Below are 20933 nucleotides of genomic sequence, written 5' to 3'. Positions count from 1 at the left end.
TGGGGCTCCAGCTCGCAAACGGTGAGATCATGACCTGAGCCGAAATCGACAGTCGGACACTCAACCGACTGAGCCACCCGTGTACCCCTAAAGAGTTCTGATTTTTATTTGGGATGTTTTCTTGGATTAAGTGTTTACTGAGTTTGTGCATTTTACCAAAGTAGAAAACATACACTGGCTTGAAAACCTTAGCAAAGAACCAGTAAGAAATAGCTGTGAATTAAGGGTGAAAGTGTTGAGGGGTATATATATCCAGGAGGAATGCTGTTAATCTGGAAAGTCTTCCTGGAAAGATGCCTTGTTTCTTAGGAAGCATCATATATATTTGTTTTCTGCTTTAACCTTAAATCATAAACATTTTAACATAACTTCATTTTCTACATTTTAGCATATTATCAGTTGTAGGACATTCCTACCTTCTCCCTTATTTTTAGCAGTGGGATTTACCTATAAAAGAATCCTACAATTCAAGAGTGCCTGGGTGGCTCAGTTGGTTAGCTGTCCTACTCTTGATCTTTGTTCAGGTCTTGATCTTAGGGTCGTGAGTTCAAGCCCTGCACTGAGCCACACTAGGTGTGAAGCCTGCTTTTAAAAAAAAAATTATTTTTAAAAAATCTTACAATTCAGATAGCATTTTCAGTTGTTTTTTTTTTATAACTACTCAGTGAGATAAAGAGCAAATATTTTTATTACTATTCATAATATGAAGTTGAGGCCCTGAAAGCCTAACCAACTTTCTGTAATTTATGAGACCTGTTTCTTTTTTTGTGGTTTAAACTCACATGTCCTGGTTGGAGTGGGAGAGTAGCTTATCTGTGTGTTAGCATTTGCCAAAGCCTCCCTTGCTTTTTGTTGTGAAGGTGCTTTTTAATATGGTAACATAGTCAACTATAAAACACTTAACTATAGATACCCTTTTTTGGTTATGAAATAGTACATGGCAGTTGTGATGAAAGTAGAAGGGATATGTGTTTCCAACAATGATTTAATAATTGGAATGGGTTGCTACAAGGGAAATAGAAAGTTTTTTTCCTGCAGAGGTTATTTTTGTTTGCTTGTCTTGTTTTAAATGAATTGTATTAAAGTTTCCTCAGGCAGAGACTATTTGATTATGGAAAGTTTAGTTACTTAGTTCTTTTTTTTTTAATGTTTATTATTATTTTTTTAAATGTCAATTTATTTTTGAGAGAGAGCAAGCAGGGGAGAGGCAGAGGGGGAGACATAGAATCCGAGGCAGGCTCCAGACTCTGAGCTATCAGCACAGAGCCCGATGCAGGGCTCAAACTCACCAACAGCGGGATCATGACCTGAGCTGAAGTCAGATGCTTAACCGACTGAGCCACCCAGGTGCCCCAGTTCCTTGGTTCTTTATGGATCAAATTATTAGAGTCTTATTTGTTTTGCTCCATTAGTCCTGTGTTTAACCTTATTCTGATAAACTAGAGTTCGCTGATGGCAGTGGGAGGTGTCCTGTTCCAGCCTCCATTAGGTAAAAATAGTTTACGTTGTTTTGGTGTTTCTGTTTATCAAGTAATGTGCTAAATGCTTTGCATGCATTATTTTATTTAATCTTTATAAGTAGGTGAACTCTCCCTGGCAGTCAGTAATTATTATCTAAGTGGAGGAGATATAAAGTAAATAAGTAAAACAAAAATTATGTCAGATGATAATAAGCACTCTAAGAAAAATGAAGCAGGGAAGGGAGTAGAGAATGACTGGGTGGATTTAGAGTGGTTTGCAATTTTAAATAAAATGGTGGGGAAGATCTAAGAAGGCAACATTTGAGCAAAGAAGCTGAAGGGAACAAAAAGAGGAAATATGGGAGAAGAAAGTTAGAGATAACTGAAGGAATAAAGGTCTCCAAGTAGGAAGTTGCATGGTGTGTTTGGGGAACAGCAAGGAGTCAGTTATAGGGAAAGGAAGCAAAAGAAAGAATAGTAGAAGATCAGGGAGGTTAGGATGGGAACAGATTGTCAAAGGCCTTATAGGCCATTTTAGGGACTTGGGCTTTTTATTCTGAGTGAGATGGGAAGGTAGTGGAAGGTACTTTTTTGCAGAGGAATGACAACATCCAATGTTTTAAAAAGTACCACTATGGCTGCTGTTTTAAGAACAGACTAGGGGGAGATGCGAGAGTAATCAGGCTGCAACATCCGTCACCCCATTGATTTCTGCGGTTGATTTGGCCGATCTGGCTGCCTAGTCAGATGTCTTCCTCTTCTCTCTCGCTGGTCCATGTGCATCCATCCCAAAGCTGTTTCCTTAGTTCAAGAGGACGCCCTTCCCTGATGGAGGAGGGGTGTTCTTCTTGGGTCAGGGGTGTACAGGTAGCTGCGTTCCCCCGCTAGAACCTCTAAACAAGCTCTCAGGGTCCATTTGTAGGAGAATTTAGGGTAGTCAAGTTTCCAGACTTCAGATAAGCTCAGATGAGGTGCTGCATGCGACAGTTTTGTTTCTTAAAAACAAAAACAAAAGCAAACAAAAAACCAGACTGGGATGCAGAAGCCTGGTTTATCGGCAACTGGAATCATCCAGAGGAGGGAGATGCAGAAGAGGTAGCAGTGATTGAATACAGATCCAGGACGTGTTTTCAAGGTGCAGTGAACAGAACTTCCTGGCTGTTTGAACATGTTGTTTAATAGAACCATCAAAGAGGACTCCAGAGTTTTTTGCCCAAGAAAGTACAGAGGGATAGGATTCCATTTACTAAGATGTTGGAACTGGTTTCAGGAAGAAGGGTGAGAGCTGGGTTTGGGGCACTTCAGTGTTAAATAACTAGGTTATTGGAATCTGGAATTCAAGAGAGAAAATTTGGGTTCTTAACTCATTGCTGTTAAAGCTGTGAGACTGGGTGGGATTATTAAGGAGGGGAGGTGTCATCAAGGAGTGAGAGTTCAAGGGTGCTTCAATGTTGAGAGGATCAGGTGAGAAGGAAACCTAGGAGATCGGTGAGAAAGCTTAGCTAGTAGCTAGTAGGGTAGCCATGAGTTTTGGAAGCTGAGTGTTGAGAGTATTTCAAGGAGGAAAGATCAGTTACGCCAACTGCTGCTGATAGAGGAATACTAAGTAGTGACAACTGAATTTAACAGAGTGGGCGCTTGACAAAAGCTTTTTGGCTGGCCTGATGGAAGTGGGTTCAGAGAGAATGAGAAGTGAGGAATTGGAGGCAGTGGGTATAACCATCTTCATGGAGTTTTGCTAGAAAGAAGCTAAGAGGAATGAAGTGGTATCTGGAGAGGTTGAGGGAATCTCTGCTGTCACCGTGCAAAGCCCATCATGAGGCTCAAACTCACAAATAGTGAGATCACAACCTGAGTTGAAATTAAGGGTTAGATGCTTAACCCATTGATCCACCCAGGTGTCCCAAATGCTTGGGGTTTTTAAAAACAGACAGGAAGAATAGTCTGAAAGTGGCAGTGAGGAACAGGGCCCAATTTGCAGGCCCAGTGGTGGGAGAGGGGTGTGGGAGAGGGGTATAGGAGAGAAAATGAAGACTTATTTTTTCCATTTGAATGAGCTGTGGGGAGACCAGCATCTTTGGGTAAACCAGGCTTGAGTTAGAGTAAAAGATGAAGAAACCATTTAAGAGAGAAAGAGTAGAAGAAATTTTGCTGATGTTGACCTTGAAAAATCCAAAGTACAGGAGTTAGGGGTGAATGGAAGATGAGATCAGAAGAGAGGATTAGGGTCTGGCAATTCTGACTTCGTGTGGGAACTGTTGAAAACAGAGATGAAGGATATGATGAAGTTATTCCTCACAGTTTTTAAGATGGGAATGTGGCGAGACTGAGTGTTGAAGAGGGCTGGAAGGGTAAGGTCCTGTACAGATCACCCACAGTTCTGGGGTTTCCTCTTCACTTTTGCCAATGGTGGGGGTAAGGCCAAGGGAGAGATGGAAGGACATTCTCACTGGTCTGGAGCATTTGGATTTCTGATGCCCTTTCTTAACTCCTGTAGATGGAAGCTAGGTGCTGGGGGAGAGTGGGTGATGTCACTTGGAACACAAGGAGCTGAGTTAATGGCTAATTTATCATCTTGGTTTTATACGTAAAGGAACTAAGACTCCATTAGCTGGGGCATTCTCCCTGAGGCCATGTGGTAGTGGAATGAAAGGAAATGAAGCAATCTTACACAGTAGATGATGGGTCAAGAGTGGTAACATTTTGTGCGATAATACCACATTGTCATTGGAGTCTTATCTTTATTTACTTTCAGATCCTGCAGTATCACTTGGCTTTATACTGAATTCTAAATGAGGGATCTAATTAACAATCCATTCTTCTCATATAGAATGTATTCCGTGTGTTCCTTGTCCAAAAACTTAAAATGATCATGGGAAAGAGGCCGAAAGGTACTGTTTTCAGGTAGTCTTATTCTTAACCCACTTCTAAATCCAATTCAGCTTTATCTTCTGCAGGGAGTATTCTTTGATTGGTCTTTTTTTTTTGAGTCCAAGATCTCATCTTGTCTTGCCTATTATGTTTGTTTATTGTTGAGAGAGAGCGAGAGAGTGGGAGTGAGTGAGCGAGCAGGGGAGGGGCAGAGAGAGAGGGAAACACAGAATCTGAGGCAGGTTCCAGGCTCCAACCTGTCAGCACAGAGCCCCATGTGGGGCTTGAACCCACAGGCCGTGAGATCATGACCTGAAGTCAGATGCTCAACCAACTGAGCCACTCAGGCACCCCAGTTCTTTGATTGTTCTTAACTGACCTTCATCCTTATTCAGTGAGCTTACATAGAAGAAATGTTGGTGTGTCTGCATGTGTGCCTGTGCATGTGTGAGTGCGTATGTGCGCTCGCGCACACGTGTTTTATCTTCCTGGTCAGCTAATAAGCACCCTGAAGGTATTTCTTCTTTTGGTTCCGTACTCTGTATCAGAAGTAATGTGATTTAGTCAGGGGAATCTGATTCTGTAGCTGGCTTTGCCACTATTTTGATATAATATTTCAGACCATTCCCTTCACTTTTCTAGGCTGTACTTTATATAAATGAGAGGAGTTACACTAGAAAGATCTTAGGGTCACTGAAAGTTATAATATCCTAGAATGCAGTGGCCAGCTATCAGAATAGTTGACTAACAGATGTGTATAAGTATTTGAAAGAAAGAATTAGAAAAATACGGTGTAATTCTAATTACCACACAGCTTAATGTCATTGTAAGGTATGAGCTGTCACCAGGCAGGATCAGAGGGAGAAAGAGGGCTGAAGAGAGGGTGGTCCAGATGGTACCAGTGCCAAGTATTTGTGGATGCGGGACTGAGAATACTTAAGATATGTTTGAAAATCTTTTACACGGAGGCGATAACTGAAGCTGTGGGAGTCTGTATTTCTGAGAGATTGAGTACAGAGAACAGAGCCAAGGTTAGAACTTTCAAGAGTATCTATATTTAGAGGGCAACTGGAAGAAAAGAGCAGAAAAGAAGAGTATAAAGAAAGGCAGTAAATTTTAATGGCAATGGAAGTGTAGGGAGAAAAGCATCCCAAGGGGGAGGCAGTGATAATAGTATAGATTAAGGAGGGTAAGAACTGAGGGGAATGAGGTGCCCCTGCCTTTGTTCCTGAGGGCATTAGTGACATCCAGAGAGCAATATCAATTGAATAGTTGAAGGTAGACTTCAATGTGTTATTAATGATTCTGACATTGATTCAGCAACTCACTATTGAGTTCCTGCTACCTGTCCAGTGTTGTGTAAAGCCTTTGCATGGATGTATATATACATACACTTTCCAAAGGAGGAAAGACTGGCGTTAAACCTGAAAAGAGACATGTCATCATCTTATTTTCAATGTTTATTTTTGAGGAAGAGACAGAGGGGTGGGGGCACTGACAGAAGCCATCCCAGTGTGGGGCTTGAACTCACGAACCGTAAGATCATGACCTAAGCCAAAGGACACTCAACTGACTGAGCCACCCAGGTGCCCTGAGACATGTCATCATCTAAGATACGAAGAAAGAGTCAATTTGGATATAGATAAATTTAGTAAGAGAGGGACAAGAAGTTAAGACAGTTCATGCCTCATTATTTTAATTTTTTCATTTATGCTAGATTATTATTGCTAGAACATTGTATAGACCGTGTTGACATAGTAACTGAATTAGCATATTAATTAATCAATTGGATTTTACTCTTATTTTCCTTTACTGCTCTTTGTATTATATACTGTTAACTATTGATTTTAAAACATTCTTCTTGGTTTTCACTAAACTTTTTTGGTTTTTCCCATCTGTTTTTTTCTATATTTCTCTCTCCAGTCTCCATTCTGTGAAAATAAATATAGTTCCATTCGCTAAATCTCACATCTCTTTTGCTGTGTATGCTGTTCCGAGGCTACATGATTCAGTTTCATGGATTTCGCTATCATGTAGCTGTAACCTCTCTAGGGAATGTCAAAACTGGAAAAGTTTTGCATTTCCACTTACTCAATGAACACATTCATGTGGATATTTTGTGAGAACCTCAGATTCAACAACATCAAAATCTATTGCATGTTTCCATATACCCCATTCAGGCCTTCCCCCCGTATTTCCTATTTTTGTCATGTTGTGGCCTATTTCAGTTGTCTATTAAGAGACTTAATTCAGTAACCTATTAACTCCGTTCCTGTAGAATTTCCCTGCATTAAAGCTCCGTAAGCCAGTAGAATACATAACACTTCTACTCAGAAATGTTTGATGGCTTCCCACTGCCTCTAGAATGGTATCCAGTTTCTTCACAGAACATAGTTCAGCCTTTCTTGCCTCCACCCCTGCCATGACCCACAAAGCCAGTCACGTTTGCTTCCCTAAATGATCTATTTATGCTGTTCTCTCTCTCTCTCTCTCTCTCTCTCTCTCTCTCTCTCTCTCTCTGTCAGATATTTTCACTCTTCATTCTACCATTCATTCCTACTAACAGGCCAGTGTCCCTTAGAAATGACACATCTTTCAAGTCTGCCTCAGCCTTTTCCAGTCACATTCAACCTTTTCTTCCTTTATTCTCCTGTGGTATTTTTAAACTACCCTTATAGCATTCATCACAATCACATCCCCAGATAGTTCACTAGGAGTTGGCCTTTCCAATGAGACTATCATTTGGGAGCACACCAAATATTGTTGTGTTGTATGTACTGCCACAGTGCACTCATCTAACAGAGTAGGTAGTAAATTAACACTGCCTGCCTGCTTGCCTGCCTGAGAAACTGAATGAATGGATGACTGAACAAACGCATGCCCAGGTAAAATCTGAAATCCTTTTGCCAACTAGTATATGAGATGCTGCGTGTTTTCCCTGTAGATGCCCTTGATGCCACCTCCGTCTTAAAAATTTCAAGACAAACTTTGTCAGTTCCTCAAACTACCCTCTTTCCTTTTGCTACTTTGGCACACTGGTTGCTCAGTCAGCAAGACTTAGGATCGTATTTTGATCCCTTTCTCAGATGTTGAGTTATTTGCCAACTTCTATTGATTTGGTCTCCATAGTGTCCCTTGTATCCACTCCTGTTTCATTTTTACTGCTAAATGAGGCTCTTAGTTCCTCTGACTTCGGGAGGTCTCCAAATAGATTTTCCTGCCCTTATCATCTATTCTTTGACCTGTTCTTAAAATAATCTTCCTAAAACACAGACACTTTCAGTAGCTTCTCACTGCTTTCAGAGCTAAATATCAAAATGTCTACTTATTTGTCATGAACTTCTACAGTCTAATCAAAACCTACTATTTCAGGCTTATCTCTGATTATGTGTTACAAGTATCCTGTACTCCAAAGTGGTCTCTGTTTTACAGTAGCTGTGATATCCCCTCACTTCTTTTTTTCATGCTGTTTCTTTGCTTAGTGAAATTGTTAAAAAGGTGTTGAACCTCTTCTATATTTTGGCTAACCTCCAGCACTGTCTCTTTCGTAAAGCCTTTATCAAACCTATGCATTAGAGCTGTATATGAGCTTTTCAATTTCCAGACCTCTAAGTGGTTTATTTTTCTCTTAATAATTTTTCATATTGTGTGTGTGTATACTTGAACTAAGTGTATTGGAATGAAAACTCAGCAGAGGCAGAAACCTGTGTGTTTTATCTCTGTATCTCTAGGAGTTCCTAGAACAGTACTAACTGGCATATACTGGGTACTCAACAGTATTGATTAAACTGAGATATGGGATAACCAAAACCATATGCTAGTGAAGGGAAATGAGAATTTATAGTATCAGAACTAAGAAAAGACCTTTTCTTTTTTTCTTTCTTTTTTTTTTTTTTTTTTTTTTTTTTACGTTTGAGTCATTAGTAATTGCAGAAAGAGCCATTTTATGGGATTCATTAGAGGCAGAAGCCAGATTGCTAGGGATTAAGGAGTGAGTGGGTATGGGGAAAATGGAGCCAGTGAGGATGGACACTTTGCTGTAATGTGGAAGGTGGCTAACCTCTTAAGAAATGAAATGTGATCTGCAGATTTGGAAAGAGACTTGTGAAGGAAAACCACATGTGGTGTTTGAAGGAAAAATGAGTGTGCTGTCAGAAACACGAGTGCCAAAATTACTCCAAATCATACGTTTTCATTTTTCACCTTGGCGTAGGAGTACTCCTAATGAGTCAGGCCTCTGAAGCTAATACCAAGTTGCAGTGCACGGAGGGCACAAGATTAGAGTAAATGAGCACATATAGTGTAAGAAGCCCTGGAAACGTAACCATGTTGGGCACTGGCAAGGGTGATGCTCCTGAGTCAGCTGAGTTTATATTCCTCTGTTCCAGTTTAATGTGATGAACTTACTTAGAGAGAAGAGTTACTGAGTCAGTCATATTATTTTTAGGAGGTCTCTTCCCTTAACTATTACATATATGTTTTTAAGTATAACATTTAAGAAAGAATCATTACTTAGCTAAATTAGAATATTTTCAAATGTGTTTCAAAAGATAGATATAGTTTCTGGTAAAAGCACTTACTATGATAACAATGAAAATACTTAGGGAAATCGTGGCTTAAATAACTTGATAGGCTGTCATCTGTTCACCTGTAGGTAGGGGTGTTGAGTTTACACAGTGATAACCCAGAGCTCCTGAAATAAGTGTAGTTGTTGGATTTAGTTTTAGTTTCCCTTTGATTTTATTGTACACAAATATTCTATTAAAGTCTGTATTGTGAGAAATACAATATTGGAATATTTCTATTTAGTCTGAGTCTTAACTTCATATTTAAGACTAAGGCTGTGGTTATAGAATTAGAAAACAAATAGATACAAACACGTAATGCTTTTTGGACAATTTAATTTTTCGGCATTTGTTTAGATAGTGTACGGATATAACACAAGGTAGAATACTCATTTCAGAGGCCATAGACTATGTTAGAACTAAAAAGGATCATTAGGCCAAGGTTCTTAATTTTCAAGTCCCTGACATTGTAAGCAAATCAGAGAACAGCTTTCATGAGACTCTCAAAGACATCCAGGACCAGCAGAGGCAACACTAAAATAGTCTGTTACTTCTCACAGATAATAAACTGGTGATGGGGAATGGGAAATAAGTCATTTGGCCAGGGATACTGCTGTTAACTAGATAGCACTAAAATCCTGTTTTTTTGGTTCCCAACTACTTTTTTAACCATCTCAGTGGAAATAACACATAGTCCCAAACCAACTCCCAGATGTTGAGGATTATTTGTTACTCACTTAAGACATAATCTCTTTAAAGAAATGTTTGCCCCAGTGTCCTAAGAAGTTTTTAAGTGTAAATGGGACACTATAGATGGTATATAAAATAATATATACACATTAACTCCAGAAGGAAAGTGAGATTGTTTATCTTCTTCTGTCTTTGTTCTGTTCCTACCTCTCCCCCCCTCCCTTTAACAAGTTTCTTTTTCATTTTGTCTTGGATAGTCCAGTCATGGCCTCTGATGACTCATCCAATTTTTGATCCCTCTCTTTCACTTTCTCACTTATTAATTAATTCCAGAAATATTTCCTGAGTGCCTGCTGTATGCCAGGCACCATACTAGGTACCAGGAATAGAATGGTGAGCAAAACTGACATGGCACCTTCCTTCCTTGAAGTATGTGTTCTTAGGGGACATAGCTGTAAATCAAACATTTTTAAAGAAATGTGAGAACAGGATTTTGAAGTTAGGAAGCACTAAAAACACGAAGTACTGTGAGAGCAACAACTACTAAGGTATCCAGTCTGAGGCATCTGTTCATATTTCCCTGAGGAGGTCATGTTTCAGTGGAGACCTTCAGTCCGGAAGGAGTTTGGCATATCCACGGTCCCTGCAGAGGGGCCTGCAGATTTAAGGATCTCACAGAAGGCCAGTGTGACTGGGCTGAGGAGAGCAGGGGAGAGAGAGATGCACAAGAGGAAGCTGGAGGAGGAGGTGGGGAGCAGATCATGTAATGACTTGAAGGCTGTTTGAGGCTAGAGGAAGGGGAAAGCCATTGGAGGATTTCAAGCAGGGGAATGGCAGGGCTGGTTTGAACTTTCTGGCTATCATGACTATTGCTGTTACGAACATTCATGTACAGTTATGTGTTCTTCTGGGTAGACATATGTTTTTATTTCTCTGGGAATATATTTAGGAGCGGAATTGCTGGGTCATTTGGAAATTCTGTGTCACCTTTTAAAGGACTGCCAGACTGTTTTCCAAAGTGGCTCTCATCATTTTACAGTCCTCCCAGCAGCATAGGAGGGTTCCAGTTTCTCCATATCTTTGCTAACATTTGTTGTTGTCTGTCTGTTTGAATGTAGCCATCTAGACGGTGTGGAGTGGCATCTTACTGTGAGCCCCTGGCTTTTTCTTTAGCAGCTTTTAAGCCTGGAATTTAGGATTCTCCATGATCTGGCACCAGGCTCCCTTTTTGGTCTTTTATCCATTTAGTTTGAGCAACACTCAAAATCTGCCGTATACTTTCCCCAACTCTTAAAAAAATTTTTTTTCATATGGTTTCAACTCAGGTCATGACCTCACGGGTCTTGCATTCGAGCTTCATGTCAGCACTGGCAGCACAGAGCCTGCTTGAGATTCTCTCTCTCCCTCTCCCTGCTCATGCTGTCTCTGTCATTCTCAAAATAAATAAACTTTAAAAAAGTAATAAAAGAAAGAAAATGGGAAATATGAATTATATTCAGTATGAAATAAAGGAAGGGAGGAAGAATGGAAAATACAAATTGTTTCTTCTTGGAAATTAGTTTGTGCAATGGGAATAGCTGTTAAGTAGAGGGAAACAATTTTGGGAAATGTAGTTCTCTGGAAAACAAAAATAGACCAGATGAATGAATATTCAGCTTCTACTCATGGTTTTCTCAGAGAAGCATTCTTCTTGTTATTTACATACTCTGGACCTGGACAGCGCTGGCTCTGTCACTTGTTAGCTGTGTGACTTCGGGCAAATTACACAGCATCTGTTTCTAGAGCATGTAAAGCTCTTTATAAGAAACAGAGAAGAGCCCAGGGTCACATATTTCTAATTTGATGATGTCAGAAAGAGAGCCGAGGCCGGCTGTGTTTCCATCTAGTGATCTTTTCATCTTCCACCACTGCTTTTAAGACAACGGTGTGGTAGCTGAGTTCAAATCGATACTGGGTTCCTAAAATGACTACTAGTTTTTTCTTTTTTAAGAGGATTCTAGAGCTATGATATTTTTAACTTTTTAAAAAAGATTTCAAGTATACACAGGAGAGAGTTGTACAAGAAGCCTGATAACCCATCACCCACATTGAAGAGTTAACCAAGAATTTGTCATATTAGCTCTATCCATTTCTTGTTTTTTCTGAACTATTTTGAAGCAAATCATGTCTTTTCATTCCTACGTATTTCAGTGTACATCTTTAAAAGGTATAAAGATTTTTCACGTAATCGCATAATCACACCTGATAACATTAGAATGGTTCTTTCTGTCATGTCATGCTCCTCGATAGCACATTCCCCCCGTTGTCTAAAACCTATGTCTGTCATACAATTCAAAAGCCAGACATTACAAGTGGCTGCCTATAACTCTTAAGCCTCTTAATTTAGAACTGTTTTCCTCAATTTAATTTTGCGGTCCTTGTCCATTTGCAGACTTTTTCTATAGACAATCTCACATTCTGGATTGGTTTTCTGTGGTTTATTTGCATGTTCTTTTGTACCTGTGCTATCCAGTGCATTCGCCATTAGCTACATGTGGCCATTGAGCACTTGAAATATGGCTATTCAGAATTAAGATGTGCTGTGAGTATAAAATATACATCAGATAGTATGAAATAAAGAATGGAAAATATCTCATTAATAACTTTTTATATTGACTACATGTTGAAATGGGAAAGGTTATCATTGATGACATAATTAGGTCTCTTATTCCAGTGAGACTTTCTGTGTCCTTTTCGTACTTCTTAGAACTTCAGTGCTTATTTTGTATAGAAAGAAAATACTTTTTTTGGTTTGTTTTGTCTTAGAGAGAGAGAGAGAGAGCGCGCGCACAAGCACACTTGCAAGTGGGGGAGGGGGAGGGAGAGAATTTTAACCTGGCTCCTCGCCCAGTGTGGAGCCTGACCTTTGCTCCATCTCATGACCTACTGTGACATCATGGCCTGAGCTGAAATCGAGTTGGACGCTTAACTGACTGAGCCACCCAGGCGCTACAGAAAAAAAAGTACTGTTAAATCAGAAATCTTTCACTTCAAAATCCAAGAGAAACTCCTTTGATGACTTTCATCTTCTGTGACCATAACTTCAGGCTTGCTTTCAAAATACAACATAAGCCAGGGTAGCTTAAACCACAGTAACTTACTTCTCTCAGTTGTGGTGGCTGGGAGTCCAAGATCAAGTTGCTAGATGATTCAGTTCCTGATGAGGGCACTTTTTTGACTGGCTTGCAGGTGGCTGTCTTCTTGCTATGTCCTTGCATGGCTTTTCCTCCTTTCCTCAGTGTAGTCATTGTTTGGGGGTGGTGGGGGCGAAGATTGGGGAAAGGGGTGAGGGAGGCAAACCTTCTCTCTTTCTCTTCTTCTTATAAGGGCACCAATCTTAATGGAAGAGGACCTCATCATTATGACCGCATTTAACCTTAATTACCCCCTAAAAGCCCTATTTCTAATTACAGTCACACTGGGGGTTAGAACTTGAACATAAGAATTTGGGGTGGGGGCACAATTCAGTCCATAGCAGTGACAGACTTCATTTTTAAATGGCATTCACGGTGCCAGCATATGTGCTTTTATAGTGATGTGAATATTCATTTTTCTAATACTTCTAGCATAATACTGTCCAAGAGACATATTTTCTTATTTTGTAAATACCAGGTCTTTAATTGTAGTTCCTGCTGTAGCAAATCCTTGGTTACAGTCACTGGGGGAATTTATATTGTAATATGTCACAGCTGGAATAGTGTTAATGAGAGGTGACCCAGAAGCTTTGTCATTATGATAGTTATTTATTACACTAATCTGACTTGAGGAATAATACATGTTACATGTACAGTAATATTCCTCTGTCATAAGTAATAATAACCAACCCTTACATGTGCCACATATTCTTTTTCAGACTTTCTACATGTTTCATTAAGAGCAAGGAAGAGGGGAAATGATCTGTGGTAAAGAAAGAATTGGAATAGTATACAGTAACAAAAGTATCTGAGAGGGGCTTGTAGATGAGTAAATGCAATAAAGTATACAGTATTGTGATCAAAATAGGTATGGTATTTAGTAAAGAAAGATGAATAAGGGCAAAGTGGGCATGGAAGTGTATGAAGGCAATATCAACAGGGTTAGCAAAGGACAGGCATGAAATGGCTGGAGAATCTAGGGATTCTGCAAGCTATTCCCAAAGGTTTCAGATGAGTAAAGCTATAGCTAGTTGTGTAGAACAAAGGCCAGATCACAGAAGACTTCAAGTGTTATGCTAAGGAGTTTGGGGTTGATTTGGGAGGGATTGAAGAATCTCTGAAAATTTAAGTCGGGGAATGATATGATCAGATCTCCATTTTTGAAAGGTCACTTAGGTATTTGGAAAGATACACTAGATGTGTAGGAGAAAGGAGACAAGTGATTTGCTACAGTCCAGATAAGAGATGTTGAATTAAAACAATAAACGTTAGGAAGGAAAAGCGGATGTATTTGAGATGATAGGGACTTTGGATTGGTTGGATGTGATGGGTTGGTCTGCCTTTCTTTGGGCCTAGCTCATGTCCTCGGGGGCCCCAGTTTGAAGATTTCTTCTATTAATTACCAAGTTTTAGCACAGGAGAAGAAAGATCATTATATTGATCCAAATTTAGGGATGAACAGAGCAGTGATGGATAGGATATAAGGATGCTGAACATTTGCTAAAAAGATTATAAAATATTATTATACATTTTAGGTTGGATAGGGAGGGAAGTGAAAGGCAAAAGGAGAACAAAGAAGCATGAATGATAATGACGAATGGAAGGGTTAAGGGATGAGTTGTTCCCACTATGTTGAAGATTAGATGATGAGAAAGTTAAGGTGAGATCTTTGGAAAGGATACCATCTATCTGTGGACAGAGACTGGTTTCCTTGAATTTAAGGTTACAGAGACTGCATAGTTCCCAGAAATTAAGAAGTCCAGGGTGTGAGTAAAGAAGTACATTGCTACAGTGGGAATGTGGATGAGGAATGTAGCAACTGAGGAATTTCAAGATAGGTTGTTTTTAGTTTATCCTTGTGGACCTTAAAATGCCCATGATGATGGCTTTGGAGCAGAGAGAAGCTTTGAAGAAGAGAAAGTAAGGCAACTGAAAAAGTTCTTAGTGAGTGAGGAGGAGTAATGAAAAGGTAGGTGGATGACAGTAATTGGGAAGCTGTATACCCAGATGCCAGGAACCTCAGAAAAGCCTTTCACATAGGAAGATGGAGAGGTAACACTAGTGTAGAAACATGAGATTGGAGCTGGGGAAGTACTGGTTTCACCTTCCGGTTTTATTAGGTGTAGAGAAGAGTGTCTAGAAAAGGCCGCAGGGCAGCAGGTTCACGGGAGGAGGTGTCAGCAGGGACACAGAGGTGGAGGGAGAATTCTGTTGAGGATGTGAGGCAATTCAGTCACTCTGGGATAAAGCTTCTAGTACAAAGGTTAGGAAGCATTAGTAGCCGAAAGAAGACCTGAACCAGGACAATGGACAGAGGAAGCACATAGACCAGAAGACCCGGCATTTTGGAAGAGAGGCTCAGACTGTTGAGGGCGGCAGGGATGTTCAGGCGGACTGCAGTGAGGTTTGCAGGCCTAGGAAAACTGAGGACCAGAGTGGGGGTTGTTACTTGATGAGGTGAGCAGACGGCAGTCTTTGCTCTGAGTTCAGATGCCTTGCCAGTTACAAGATTCTTATCCTTTAGCAGTTTATAATTTAAAAAAAGAGATGGCCACATAACCAAAGAACTCTAGTCTAATGTGGAAAGTGTTAGGTGTGATTATAGAGCAGAGGCAGAAGTCTGTGAAAGCATAGAGGAATGGGACTTCAGTTCCAGCTGGAACACCAGGGGAGGGCTTCTTGGAAAGCTTGCTTTTTAACTGGGTCTTAAAGAGTAGGTAGGATGTTAATAAGCAGATGGGGATGAAGAGACGTTCTACTTTGGAATAGCATGAGCCAAGATGTAAATTCAGGGAAATAAGGAGCTCGTTTGTGGAGCGGCTCATAAAGGTACACACAGAAAGTTTACCTCAAGATAAGCAAAGCAGCAGTGGAAAAGAGCAGTGGACGTTAGATTGTATTATACCAGTGCCCCTTGGCCATCAGAAGCATGCATAAAGCCCATCTGACAGAAGAAAAACTAACTGAAAATAGAGCTCTGCATTCTGGTGTTTACGGCTGCCTTCAGTCTGAGTAGCCATAAAAGGCAGTACTTCCTGTTTATACCAAGAGAACTTTCAATGGTTCTTTTGTGTGTGTGTGTGTGTGTGTGTCTGTGTGTCTGCCATAATCACGAGAACAGCACTAGGATGTATACCCTACTCTGGTCTCCTGTAGCTTTTCATTGCTTGCCTGGGGATTAAAACCTTTTGTAAACTGGATACATTGAAATACACATCAGTGCTTATTCACATATAACATTGTGGATCAGAGAGTATCTTCTCTGAAAGGAGAAGTTAATAATTATAAGCTCTTCGCCACACTTTTGCTTGAAAGACTGATTCTTTGAATCTGAGACTACAAGTTATTAGTTGCAGAACTTAATTTTGTTTGTTAATTTATTTCCCTTAGATTTATTTGCTTCATACTTTGGCTTTAAAGAACTATTTGCTTTCTTAGTGGGACATGCTATTATATTTTCTCTGTCAGAATTATTTTTTCTAAGTAATATACTACCTGTAGTTCCAGATTGTTTTATTGCCTTTAATTTTATCTGTTCTCTCAGAAGGTCAACTCTGCATAAAAAGAAGTACATATTTGAACTTGGCCAAAATAGACTTTATGATGTGTCGATTGCTATATCATTTAGAATTGCATTTGGCTGTACAGAATATAAAACTCCACTGCAGTGATTTAAAAGATTGAACTCCATTTTTTTTACATAACAAAAATTACACAAGCAGAGAGTTGGTGTGGATTCGGCTGCTCATTGATACTATGAGGACTTTCTGTTCTCCGTGGTGTCAGCAGGCCAGCGTGTAGGTCCTGTCAACAAGATGGCTGCAGTATTTCCAGGCTTTGCATTCTTGCTCCAGGCAAGACAAAATGGGAAAGGTTAAGGGCTACCCTGCTGCTTCTGCTCTCCTTTATTACGAAAATAAAAGGTTTCCATCCATTAGCATTGTTACTCTGAAATCTCATTGACCAAAATTGTGTCCCATGGTTCTCCTAGGCAGGAGAGTGCCACAAGGAAGCTTGTCATGTTGGGCTGGGCACACACTGCCCTTATCAGACTCAGGAAAAACAAAGGTTCATAGGTATATTGAGTAAGCAGTAAATAATATCTCTCAAAACACTATGCCAAAAGTTTGATTATTTTACCTGTTACTTTAATACAGATAGTATTTAATTAATCAGAAGATGGCTACAACAACAAAAAATAAAAATAAAAAGAGGAGGAAAGGAAGAAAGCATTCCCAGTCTGTCAATTTCTCATTCCTTACATTATAAAAAAAATAGATAATAGAATTTCTTATGACTGCTTCTTTGTGTAATATTATAGGTTCTTGGGTGAAATAAATAACCACAGTCATACCTTGAAATAGTTAATAAGATAAATATATGTTTGCATTTGAAAAAAATAGCAAGTGTTACCACTGGAATACCGTTTTTAGTAGATTTAAATGAATTTCTTTTGGGAGAGATGATTTTCACATTGTATAAATATACAAAAGTGTTTTGCAGATGGCATGATCTTACAAATGGAGAACTGCAAAAGCTCTACCAAAAAACTGTTAAAACTAATAAGCAGATTCAGGAAAGTTGTAGGATAGAAAACCAGCATGCAGAAGTCAGTTGTGTTTCTATATACTAACAATAAACTCTCTAAAAGAGAATTTAAGAAAACAGTTCCATTACAGTAGCATCAAAAAGAGGATATTTTTGATATTTAGGAATAAATTCAACCAAGGAGGTTAAAGACTTGTATAAAGAAAACTATAAAACTGTGATGGAAGCAATTGAAGACACAAATCAATAGAAAGTTATCCTGTGTTAATGGATTAGAAGAATAAATCTTAAAATGTTCATGCTAACCAAAGTGATCTACAGATTCAACGCATTCTCTATAAAAATTCGAGCAGCATTTTTGATAGCCAAAAGTCAGTGTGTAACCACAACTCTCCCAAATAGCTAAAGCAGTCTTCAGCATGAATAACAAACCTGGAGCCATCATACTTCCTATCTTCAAACTGTACTACAAAGATATAGTTATCAAAACAGTATGGTACTGGCATAAAAAATAGATACATTGACCAGTAGAGCTGAATAGAGAGTCCAGAAATAAAACCAAAATGTACAGCTGTTAAAAATGAATATCCACATGCAAAAGAATGAAGTTGGGCCCTGATATTGCATGATACATAAAAATTAACCCAAAATGGATTAAACATTTAAACATAAGGCCTGAATCTGTAAAACTCCTAGAGGAAACAGGGGAAAAGTTCCTTGGCATTGGTCTTGAGAATGGCTTCTTGGATTTGACACCACAGGCAACAAATGCAAAAATAAACTAGCAGGATTATATCAAATTAAAATGTTTCTCTACAACAAAGGAAACAACAAAATGAAAAAGTGATGTAGAGGATGTGAGAAAATATTTTCAAACCATATAGCTATCTGTAATGGGGAAATGAGAGATATTGATCAAAAGGGACAAAGTTCTCGATATAGAGTGAATAGTTCCAGGGACCTAATATATAGTATGGTGACCATTGTGAGTAATACTGTATTGTGTACTTGAAACTGCCAAAAGTATAGATCTCAGATTCTCTACACACATAAAAATGGTAACTGTGTGAGGTGTTGAGTGTTGAAATTAGCTTGATTGTGTGCTCATCTCACAGTGTATACATGTATCACAACATCATGTTGTACACCATAAGGCACTGTATCTTCAGTATTTATTTCACAATCACACCTCAGTAAGGCTTAAAAAATAACAATAAAAAAGGAAGTGACAGTTTCTTTTGGAGGAGATGATTTTCCCATCATATAAATGATGTAGTTATTGTTACAGGCAGGTTGATGGTGGACAACTTTTAAAACAAAAACTTTTTTTAAGTTTATTTCTTTTGAGAGAGACGATGTGTGTGCGTGCGTGCGCGCACAAGCAGGGGAGGAGCAGAGACAGAATCTTAAGTGGCTCCACACTGTCAACAGGGAGCCTGACGTGGAGCTCCACCTCAGGAACTGTGAGATCATGACCTGAGCTGAATTCAAGAGTTGATGCTTAACTGACTGAGCCACCCATGTGCCCCAAATGTGTTTTTTAAGTATCACAGTCTCAAGATGGATTCTTTTATCAAAATCTAATGAAAAGTTTTTGACTTTTGGTGTGAGAAAGACTTAATATGTTGGGAATGAGCTTGAGAGAAATATATTTTTTAATCAGAACTTTAAACTTCAATTCAAAGTGCCTGAGATTTTTCCAACATTGGTTTTTCTTACTTTGAATAATTTTAACTTTCTTTTACTAATAAAAGGAAATGATGTAAATTGTTCAGTTTGTGGCATAGGTATATTGTCACTATGTTTTGGAACTTAACAAACAATACATTTTAATAGTACACATAGGCACTGAAGTAGATTTTGTGGAAAAGAAAGACCCAATTCTCCTTTTGGGGTGGTTAAAATTTAGTTGGTGAGAAAAAATATATATACCTTAAATCAGCATAAAACTAGAGAACAAAAGTAGAGTGTGATTACATAAAGTAATGGAAGGAGTAGATATTTAAGACAGGCTTGTTTAAAGTATAAAATTTGATTCAGAGGGAAGGTATAAGGTGCAAAGACAAGCTCATCTTTGTTCTTTAGCTTCTGTCCTGCTCTTTATTTCTGTCTTTGCTCTGTAGTTTCTCAGAGTGTTCTGTGTTCTTTGAGTATTCTGCCCCTTTGCACTGGTTTCTGTTTTTGTATGTTTTTGGAATTCCCTTACTTGTTTGTCAACTTGGCAGTTTCCCATCTTTCAATAACATCTCTGTGACATTTCCCCTGATCTTCCTGAGTAAAGTTAGGTTCCTCCTTTTCCGTTCTTCCGTAGTGCACTTTCCCTGTTTCTGTCTCTGCCTCTCTCTCTCTGTAATGTGTTAACCTCGAAGGTAAAACTATCAGTTTTATTTCCAGCAAAATTGGTTTATTCAGGAATAACCAAGAATTGCAGTTTGAGACTTGCAGGTTAGGGCAAAACCATAGGCAAGTCCAGAGAACAAAGGAGTGGAATGCTCTTTTTTATATGGAAAAGGGGCTTTAGGAGGGGCTGTTATAAACCAGAGGGGCCGATATAAACACAAAGTTCACTGGAGTAAGCAGTGTTTGAAGTGTAGTAGCTTTAATTGGCCTAGTTGTGACCGTCACCCATTGGCTGGGCTGTTGCCAGGCAAGGAGACAACTTCCTCCTATTGGGGTAGTCGAGAATAGGCTTCTTCCTGTTGAGAATGCGGAGGACTGCATGTTCAGTTTCTCCATGGCCAGGGTCATTATCACAATGCACCATTTATTTGTTTGTCTGTCTTTGCCACAGCATGTGAGCTTCCTGAACATGAGGATTATATCATACTTATCTCGAAATCATAATGCCTGGTGTAATGGTTTTACACATTAGATCATTCAGTGAGTGTTCATTGGATGAATGAATGGATGGTTGAATGAAAAAAAAAGAATTAGCCCAGGGCTTATTCAGGAGTACCAGGGAAGTCTGTCCGGAGAGGGGGTGGTATACCCTGCAGGTATAGAGAGTTTGTAATTTATCAATATTTGGAGATAAGATTGAATAGGCAGTGTAGGACTGGTTGGCAGTAGAAGTTTTAATACATAATGGAGTAATAATTAGTAAAATTTCTGAAATTGTCTTGTAAAGCCCCCATTTTTCAAACCTGCTTTGCTTTTGTATTTTGTAGTGCTTCCACTTCTCATTCAGAGAATTCAGTGCATACAAAATCAGCTTCTGTTGTATCATCAGATTCCATTTCAACTTCTGCAGACAACTTTTCTCCTGATTTAAGGGTATGTATGCTGTTTTTATGTTTCAGTGTATCTTCTGGTAGCTGTTTGTGGCCAAAACTATGAGTATAACCTTGTACTCAGTATGCACGAAACCTTCATGGAGCAGCCGTTCTAGATGTCAGTCTATAAAATATCCAAGAATAGGCCAGCACATTAGGAAGTCTTCCTTATTTGCAAAAAAAAAAAAAAAAGATGTGTAATTTATTTCTATGCTTGATAGCTTTTCGGTTCTTTGCCAAAAGATGATTAATGGAAGAGTTTCACGATTACTCCCATGTTGATGTCCAGTAATAGCTATCATTTATTGAGTACTTACTATATGCCAAGTATCCTCCTAAGTGCTGTAATGAAAT

The 20933-nt window shown here is 39.1% G+C and overlaps 1 protein-coding gene across 4 annotated transcripts in view; it reads left to right on the top strand.

The window, feature by feature from the left end:
* The window catches only part of MTMR2 (myotubularin related protein 2), a 114178-nt gene that overhangs the window by 17367 nt on the left and 75878 nt on the right, over nucleotides 1-20933 (top strand). For all 4 annotated transcript variants that reach the window (XM_029957205.1, XM_029957204.1, XM_029957207.1 and 1 more), the window contains one exon: nucleotides 20475-20580. In XM_029957205.1, the coding sequence (XP_029813065.1) occupies nucleotides 20475-20580 (106 nt within the window). The remainder of the gene's footprint in view (nucleotides 1-20474; nucleotides 20581-20933) is intronic.

The sequence above is a fragment of the Suricata suricatta genome, chromosome 11 (genome assembly GCF_006229205.1).
Source record: "Suricata suricatta isolate VVHF042 chromosome 11, meerkat_22Aug2017_6uvM2_HiC, whole genome shotgun sequence".
NCBI lineage: Eukaryota > Metazoa > Chordata > Mammalia > Carnivora > Herpestidae > Suricata > Suricata suricatta.
This window is presented reverse-complemented; position numbering and strand designations above follow the sequence as displayed.